The sequence below is a fragment of the Archocentrus centrarchus genome, unplaced genomic scaffold (genome assembly GCF_007364275.1).
Source record: "Archocentrus centrarchus isolate MPI-CPG fArcCen1 unplaced genomic scaffold, fArcCen1 scaffold_101_ctg1, whole genome shotgun sequence".
Classification (NCBI taxonomy): Eukaryota; Metazoa; Chordata; class Actinopteri; order Cichliformes; family Cichlidae; genus Archocentrus; species Archocentrus centrarchus.
The window spans coordinates 216,433-225,514 of NW_022060147.1; the positions used below are offsets into that span (position 1 = coordinate 216,433).

Sequence of the window (9,082 nt, forward strand, 5' to 3'; positions counted from 1 at the left end):
TAAAATTTAAAAAAAAGAAGCCAACCCCTGATTAGAATTACTTTGTCCTGAATGATACTCCTGAAGGTCAGCGTTAGGTTGAGCTCTTTGACTTAGGCGACTAATGATGCTCATTTTGAGTCAAAGGTTGGGTTTTGGGTGAATTAGGGAAGTAATAACTAGGCGTTGGTTCCCTCTCTGGAAAAACATTTTTTCTATTGATTCACAGGAATCATCATGTGCAGCAGAAAGCTGATGTTCACAGTGGGGTGGAGCCAGATTCACTTGTCTGAACATTTTGACACTTCGTGGGTGGGACAAAGAACATATAAATTTGAATATTCAGACATAAAACAGACGGCAGATTCTTCTGTTTGACTCATTCTCCAGACGCAGAGAAGAGGTGAGAACCTCTTTATTATAATGAGCAAATTTTATTTTCATAATATGAATTTTTATCTGGCTTCGAAGTACACAGAGGAGGGTTTAAATTTGGTGTTTTTTAGTTTTATTCCAGCATTTTTTTTCCCATTTTTTCCACGTAAAATTTTCAGGGCTGAAAAAAAAACAACTTAAAGTGAAACCAAAGCAATTTTAGAACCACTCCAAGTGTCGTAATCTAAATCTGTTTTTTTTTGTTCTATAACCAACTGTGAGCATCAGTATCATAGACTCAGTTTTAATAAATGCATATCATATAAATTATGATATAGATGATGTATTTTAACATATTTATATTTGTATAACAGCTAACTTTACAGACCCTCAAAGTATTTAGGATTGGGGACATTTTCTATTTTTTGATACTTTAGATTTTTCAAACCATATTTTCCTTTCATCATGATTATTAAGACTGAATATTTTGCTGATGTTATCAGCAAAATATGGAAGTTGGTTGACATTCACTCAGCATCATCATGCTTTTATTATCCAGTGAGACGACAATGGAAGAGTGCCATTATGTGAAGGACCAGGATGGCAGTGCCCTTTGGATCAAAGGTATCTCTTTGTGTCTGAGTTGGCAGTGTCTTTGTTTTAACAACATCCTTCTGATTTATTAAATTCTGTTTGTCTGTCAGAGAGTCCACCCATACCCCGCTCAGCTGTCTCTAAGTTCAGACACTGGCTGTTTCCTGCTCTGACAGGCGTGATCATGCTGATTCTGATCGTAGTCCTGGGAACTACCAGTAAGTATGCACATGCATTCTTGTTTATTCAAAGTCCTATCAGAGTCACAATCAACATCAGATATTTTCCAGATTTGATATTCCAGAATAATGTTTACATTTTTCAGTTTATAGAACTTGCAGGAAAAACAAACAAACAAACAGACTGCACATAAAGCTAAAGTGCTAAACACTTTGTTAAATGCATGTGTGGCTTCTGGTGTCTGTTTGTGCAGGTATAATGCTGTCAAATCACCTGTGGTCGGTGGAGCAGAGACTTTCTAACCAGAGTGACATCATCCAGTCACTGTATACCTCAGTGCAACAAGGTCAAGGTAATACACCTGTTAGTTATCACAGAAAGTTGATTTTGTCTCTTTGGTGAGTAACAAAATGGTTTTCCACTGTAAATGTTCTGTCTAGATGAACAGAATCAACTTTCTGGGATTACAAAGTTAAGATTTCACAGCTGTCAGTGTTTATTTGGATCACAGAGCCCACACACACACTCTTTTATGGTAAATATGGGAACTACTGTTTCATGGGAAATTACTAAAGACAGAATTTGATAGTGTCAGAGTGAATGGTGTAAACTGTGTGATCACTGTTTAAAAAGTTTTACTTTCTGTCTGTTTGTATAGATATGAAAACATCAAATCATCTATTATCTGTGGAGCAGAGAGTTTCCAACCTGAGTGATGTCATCAAATCACTAGACACCTCACTGGAGCACGCTCAAGGTAATAGACCTATTAGTTCACCTATGCATCTTTTTGGATTTAAACATAGATACAAGCAGAGCACATTTTAGCAAATTCCTTCACACATACTAAAATACCAAATATGGTAGATTGTACACATTTTAGTCAGTCCAATAGAACAGCTGTTTTGACCTAAAAGTCAAGGCAAAAGTTTGTTGTTTCAGTTCTGGTTCTGTTTAATCAAAAAATTTATGGTGTTATTTATTTTCTTTAGTGTGTGTGTGTGTGTGTGTGTGTGTGTGTGTGTGTGTGGGGGGGGGGGGGGGGGGGGGTCATAGCATGCACAGGTCGATGTTTGAACTGTGATCTATCAAGGGTGACATGGTTGCTCATGTTGCCATGCTCATCCTGTTTGACTTTAATTCTGATTTCATTTCCTTTTCTGAGTCATTTCCAAACCTCCTATAAGAGGAAGATGAAACAGAGGGTGTAGCCTCATTAAAACTGAGCAGGGCCAGTTTTTTTTAGGGACTGACAGACTTGTAAACCTGGTTGTGTTGAAGGAGTAAACAATGAGAATCCACTTTCAATAACTAGAACCAAAAAGGTGCAGTTTGAGTCTCCTGTTCTCCATCGGTCCAAGGATTTCATTCTGATACCTGATGGCAGTCAGGGTGTCGTTGCCTAGCCTGTAGAGGTTTGTTTGTCCTTGCATGGGTATGCCTCCCCAGACCATCATTGACCCACCATCACACTGTTCATGATGAACAATATTACAGACAGTATAACATTCTCCACGACTTCTCCAGACCCTTTCAAGTTTGTCACATGTGCGTGTGTGTGTGTGTGTGTGGGGGGGGGGGGGCTGTGTATCTACAGTGATACAGAAAGTATTCAGACCCCTTTAAAATTTTCACTCTTTGTTTCATTGCAGCCATTTGCTAAAATCAAAAAGGTTCATTTTATTTCTCATTAATGTACACTCAGCACCCCATCCTGACAGAAAAAAACAGAAATGTAGAAATTTTTGCAATTTTATTAAAAAAGAAAAAGTGAAATATCACATGGTCATAATGTGTGAGTTAAATATGTGACACTCATATTTAACTCACATGCTGTCCATTTCTTTTGATCCTCCTTGAGATGGTTCTACTCCTTCATTAGAGTCCAGCTGTGTTTAATTAAACTGATTGGACTTGATTAGGAAAGGCACACACCTGTCTATATATAAGACCTCACAGCTCACAGTGCAGGTCAGAGCAAATGACAATCATGAGGTCGAAGGAACTGTCCAAGGAGCTCAGAGGCAGAATTGTGGCAAGGCACAGGTCTGGCCAAGGTTACAAAAGCATTTCTGCAGCACTCAAGGTTCCTAAGAGCACAGTGGCCTCCATAATCCTTCAATGGAAGAAGCTTGGGACGACCAGAACTCTTTCTAGACCTGGCCGTCCAGCCAAACTGAGCAATCGTGTGAGAAGGGTGTCATGGCTTGGGTGTGTGTGGCAGGCCGGATAGGACCCCAGGATGCAAACTCGGACAAAGGTGAGAATGAGACGATGGATTTATTGTGAAAAATGGGAGAAACCAAAACTCAGTTAAACTGGAGCTGGACAGGAGCCAGAACTAATACAAAACCAGGGCGCAGGGACACGCACACAGCACGGGAACACTGACGCAACAACATCAACGACGCAACAAAGAACACATGGAAACTGAGGGCTTAAATACACGATGGGTAATCAGGGTAAGAGGAAACAGCAGGGCACAGCAGGTGAGGCAAATGAAACTAATAACACAGGGGAAGCAAAACTGAACACAAAGCACAGGGAAACCAGACTGTCAAAATAAACAGGAAGTGACAAACCAAGGTACATGTTGACTTAACATGGGGAACTGGCACACAGACGCAGGACAGAGACGCAGACCTTAAATACAGGGGAAGACAGGGATAAAGGGAACAAGGATCAAAACATACTGGGAAGACAGACTCAGGAAATATGAACTCAACACAAAACGCTGGGCCAATGGCCCAGGACATGACAAAGGGCCTTGGTGAGAGAGGTAAAAAAGAACCAAAGATCACTGTGGCTGAGCTCCAGAGATGCAGTAGGGAGATGGGAGAAAGTTCCACAAAGTCAACTATCACTGCAGCCCTCCACCAGTCGGGGCTTTATGGCAGAACGGCCCGACGGAAGCCTCTCCTCAGTGCAAGACATATTTTTTCATATGTCTTGCACTGAGGAGAGGCTTCTGTCGGGCACATGAAGGACTCCCAGACTATGAGAAATAAGATTCTCTGGTCTGATGAGACAAAGATTGAACCTTCTGGGGTTTGACAGGTAAACAGGTTGTTTGCCAAGGAAGACACCTGAAACACTTTAAATAAGTAAGACATTTAATATATTAAAGAATCAGAAAAATTACATGCATGTGGGAACTCAGAGGATGAGACAGGCCTCTGTCTGTGCACTCGCTCTCCCTCTGAGCCCATGTTCCTGACTATCCATAACATCTTTATACTGCCACTTATCTAAACATAAACAAATTCTGGGCGCTTCGTCACTCAGTCTTGTTCAAGCTGGTTTTTCATGACCCAGATTGTTCTTATCAGCAGTGGAGTCATAAAGCACATCTTCTCTCCTGATGTTTCAATTTAATCAATACAGAGCAATCTTGTCCAGATTAATGACAGAACACGGTGACGTTGGTGATGTTTTAATTGGACATACTTGCCAAACCTCCAAGATAAGATGAAGATGCCCTGAGACAGAAGTTAGTCTAGCACTTTATATCTGTTGCTCTCTGTCTAATGTATTATTTAATTGTTTATTATCTGGTTGCTCCACTGTTTAATTAATTTACTGGAGTTTATTTTTAAACATTTGTCATTTATTAATTGAGTAAAAAATAATCCCTAACACATTAATTCTAAGCAGTATGTGTGGAGAACAGCAGGCACTGCTCATCACCTGCCCAATACAATCCCAACAGTGAAACACGGTGGTGGCAGCATCATGCTATGGGGTTGTTTTTCAGCTGCAGGGACAGGATGACTGGTTGCAATTTAAGAAAAGATGAATGTATCCAAGTACAGAGATACCCTGGAAGAAAACCTCTTCCAGAGTGCTCAGGACCTCAGACTGGGCCGAAGGTTCACCTTCCAACAAGACAATGACCCTAAGCACACAGCTAAAATAACAAAGGAGTGGCTTCAGAACAACTCTGTGACCATTCTTGACTGGCCCAGCCAGAGCCCTGACCTAAATCCAATTGAGCATCTCTGGACAGACCTGAAAATGGCTGTCCACCAATGGCTGCAATGAAATAAAGAGTGAAACATTTAAAGGGGTCTGAATACTTTACGTACCCACTGTATTTGCTTATCTTTCATTTTCAAAGATGAATTTAAAAATTTTAAAGGTCATTTTAAACATCATTTTAAAATAGCTATTTTTAGAGTACTTTGAAATACACTTGACTTCTATGAAAGCAGCCCTTTAAATAAGAATGTCAATTTTGTAGGATGTGTTGATGTTTTATAGGTATTATAAGTGTTCATTTGTCAACAAATTATTGTGACTTTGTTTAACACACTCACAGTTGTTCAAGAAAATCCACACTGAGCTCAGATGTCTTCGTGATGCATCAATATTGTAATCAAGTAGTCACAGTTTATAGGTTTGCTGTTGTGTTTCTCAACGAAACAACATAGCCAAACACAAGTTTGAAGTAAGCTCAGTAGTGCAGTGGTTAGCACTGCTGCCTCACAGCAAGAAAGCCCTGGGTTTAAATCCACCATCTGGCTGAGGATTTTCATGTGGACTATGTGTTTTCTCCAGGTACTCTGGCTTCCTTCCACAGTCCAAAGACATGCAGTTAGAGGGGTTAGGTTAATTAATTATTCTAAATTACCCACAGGTATGAATAGTGGTATGCCTCTTTGCATTAGCCCTACGAGAGGCTGTCCAGGGTGTCCGCTGCCTTTTGCCCAATAACAGCTGGGATCGGCTCCAGCCACCTGGGACCCTGAGAGGAGAAGTGGATAGAGTAACCAAATTTTATCATTTCAAGTGTCATCCTAGTATCCAATATGCTACTGCTAAAATACTAACAGGCTAAATCCTTTGGTTTCCAGAAACAGCTAAAGAAGTTAAGCAGCTGCAGTTTGCTGTTGAGAACAACAAGGACCAGCTGACTTCAGGTCTGTTTGCCTCCCTGTAGTTTCTAATACTGGTGATGATTTCATACCTCATCGTACCAACTGGTGTTTCTATGTTCAGTGTCGAAGATGCTGAAGAAGTTATCAGTCATTGACTCTCTCAGCAGGAGTGTTGCTGCCATCAAATGTTCCCTCGACCTCATCAACAACAGTACGTTCATTCTCATTTTACCATACAGGGAAACATCTAAAGCTTGTTGGGGTTTTATTTTTTACGCACAGAATAAAATGACAAATGGACAAATGCTTAAAAGTAAACTCCAAGAAATTAATTAATAAGCAGCGGCTGAAGCAAACAGACAATTTAATAAATAAATACATACATTAAGCATTAGAAAGTGCCTGACGAACTTCTTAGTCTCCTGGAGGTTTGTCCACAGTACGTACAATTAAAGCATCACCATGTTCTGTTACTAACCTAGAAAAGGTTGCTCTGTATGACTAATTAAAACATCAGAGGACAAGGTGTGTTTTTTGGCTTTATCGTTGATGAGAGGAATCTGAATCATGAAAAACCAGCTTGAACAAGACCAGTGATGAAGGCCAGCTCACACAGACTCTGTTTACATGTAGATAGTGGCAGTATAAAAATGTTATGTTAGAGAAGAACGTGGGCTCAGAAGGGGGAGAGAGACAGAGCACACACAGGCCTGTCTCTTCCTGAACTCTGAGTCCCACATCGCATGTGTTATATCTTCTGATTCTTTAATATATTAAATGTCTTACTTTTTTAATTAAAGTATTTCAGGCGTCTCCCTGCACAATAAGCAAACACATTAACAAGCTCACAGCTCTGTATCTGTCTGTGTCGGTCAGGTTCAGCTGCAGGAGGTTGTTGTCCTCCGAATTGGATTGCTTTTTCCACTAGTTGCTACTACTTCAGCCGTGTGTCTCTCTCCTGGAACGATTCAAGAGACTGGTGTGAAACAAAACAAGCTCACCTGGTCACTCTGCGTACCGACAAGGAATGGGTAAGACAAGTCATGGTGGTCTTAAGTTCTTGAGTTGAAGGTTACTGGACTTTTTTTTAGGTTGTTGAAGATATTTTACCTCTCTTCAGAGAAGCTTCTTCAGCTGGAAAAAAGTGAAGGGGAATCTGAGGTGTTTAACCTCTCAGGACCACCCTGGAGGTGGTATGGCAGTCCAAATTGACCACCTCACTGGCAGTTAAATACCTGGGATTCCCCATCATCAAAGTATTTACTGAACCATAAACTCCATTTACCATTACACCCGTTACTTTATATACTTTCATGCTTCCCAGAGAATGAAACCTACGGACTAAGTTTAAAAATATCATAAGCGTCAGTGATGCATGTGTGACTCTTTCTGTCCAGGAATTTGTGACCCATGGAACCATGCCCGAGCTTTTCTGGGTTGGTTTGTCTGACTGGAGAACTGGGAGCTGGGAGTGGGTGGACCAGACGCCGTACACTGTGGACCCCAGGTCTGTTCCGGTCCACTCTGGTTTCAAAGCAAATCAAACAGTTTCAAAATGCTTGCTCAGGAGTTGTTCTTATTACCGAAACCTAACCAAGCTGGTTTTATATCCTAAACCTAAGTTGAAAATTTGTATCCACAATAGACTGCACATCAGCCAGTGCTGCACAGGACCTACACATAAACATCTGTGCGTGTGTGTGCGTGTGTGTCTTCAGACGGTGGAAACCAGGGCAGACCGACAACTGGGCCCATCATGGTTTAGGCCCTGGTAATGAAGACTGCGCTCACCTTCACGATGATGGACGCCTGAATGACCAGCACTGCTCCATCAAGGAGCGCTTCATCTGCCAGAAAGACATCCCGAGTGCCTGAACACACTTGGTGTCCTGGCTCCGCCCACATCACATTTTGAAGAACTTCTCCCACTAAAGCACTAATTAAAGAAAAAAAGGAAAAAATTATTTGTGAATTTTTTGTCCATGACCTCTTGGAGCCTACCTGCAGTACTACTAAGCTATGCAAAAAACAAAACAAAAACAAATAAAACAACAAAGAGGACAGGAATGAAAACAAGCATCCCTCTAAACCCTCTCATCAAACTCCAGCAACACTTTAAATCCCAGTTTTCATCCTGACTCACAGTGCCTGTGATGATCCTTTTCCTGAACCCAGCGATACTTCAAAAACATTTTGAATTGTTCTGTAGTCCATGTAGCTTTAAATATGTGTGCCATATTCAATCTCCAAGCTTCTAAAGTTATACATTCATTTCTGCAGCAATATGCAGTGTCAGAGGTTTGGTGTTACTTTAGCCGTAATACCAGACAATGTTCCTTTTTCTCTCCAGTGCATTCTACTTTTTCTAGAATTGACTTCTTTCTTGTGGGTATCAAACTGCTCTCCTCAGTTAGGTCATGTTACTATAATCCCCTAGTCATCTCAGACATTCGCCCGTGATTCTGATTCTTTCTCTCCCGAGCAGACCTATCTCACGGTCTCCATGGCGTTTTAATTCAGTTTTACTTAATAATTCTGATTTTGTCAAAACTGTTAATGACCATTTAGATCAGTTTGTTTCCAATAATGCTGCTCCAGTTATTTCTGCCGCAATGATTTGGGAGGCATGTAAGGCATATCTACGAGGTGAGATAATAGCTTACTCAGCATATCTTAGAAAAACAACCGCACAAAAAAAGTCTTGTCCTTTCAAGTGCAATATCCGAATTACAAACAAAATGTGCAGAGTCCCCTGCTCCAGACCTGATAAAAATATGTTGATAATAAAAGGCTGAATTTGACACTCTTGCCTCTTACACAGCTGTGGCCTTATTATTGAAAACCTATTGTAACTATTACAAGTTCGGTGACAAGCTTAGCAAAGTCCTTGATCATCAGATTTGGCAGATAGCTTCAACCCAGCACATTCCTGAAATTAACGTGTCCAGTGGGATTTCCATTAGTCCACAAACCATTAATAATCAGTTCAGAGACTTCTACTCTGCTCTATAAACCTCAGAGTGTTCACTGGATGAGGCTCATTGTGAAAGTTTCTTTAATAATTTTACTATCCCTAT

General features: G+C 40.7%; 1 protein-coding gene across 1 annotated transcript; it reads left to right on the forward strand.

Moving 5' to 3' along the window:
* Nucleotides 1–349: 349 nt before the first annotated feature.
* LOC115775289 (asialoglycoprotein receptor 1-like) lies at nt 350–8,800 on the forward strand. The gene is made up of 10 exons (XM_030722846.1): nt 350–382; nt 914–978; nt 1,059–1,166; nt 1,382–1,480; nt 1,787–1,885; nt 5,982–6,047; nt 6,127–6,216; nt 6,882–7,036; nt 7,403–7,512; nt 7,724–8,800. Exons 2-10 carry the CDS (start codon nt 924–926, stop codon nt 7,878–7,880), a joined length of 939 nt encoding a protein of 312 aa, XP_030578706.1. The 5' UTR covers nt 350–382; nt 914–923; the 3' UTR covers nt 7,881–8,800.
* The last annotated feature ends 282 nt before the right edge of the window (nt 8,801–9,082 follow it).

What these genes read in the sequence shown, in the direction of transcription:
- LOC115775289 (XM_030722846.1), top strand. Translation starts at nt 924, where the DNA reads ATGGAAGAGTGCCATTATGTGAAGGACCAGGATGGCAGTGCCCTTTGG. An exon ending in CAAGGACCAGCTGACTTCAG is followed by an intron (nt 6,048 to 6,126) that starts GTCTGTTTGCCT and finishes TTCTATGTTCAG; the next exon opens with TGTCGAAGATGCTGAAGAAG. An exon ending in CCGTACACTGTGGACCCCAG is followed by an intron (nt 7,513 to 7,723) that starts GTCTGTTCCGGT and finishes GTGTGTCTTCAG; the next exon opens with ACGGTGGAAACCAGGGCAGA.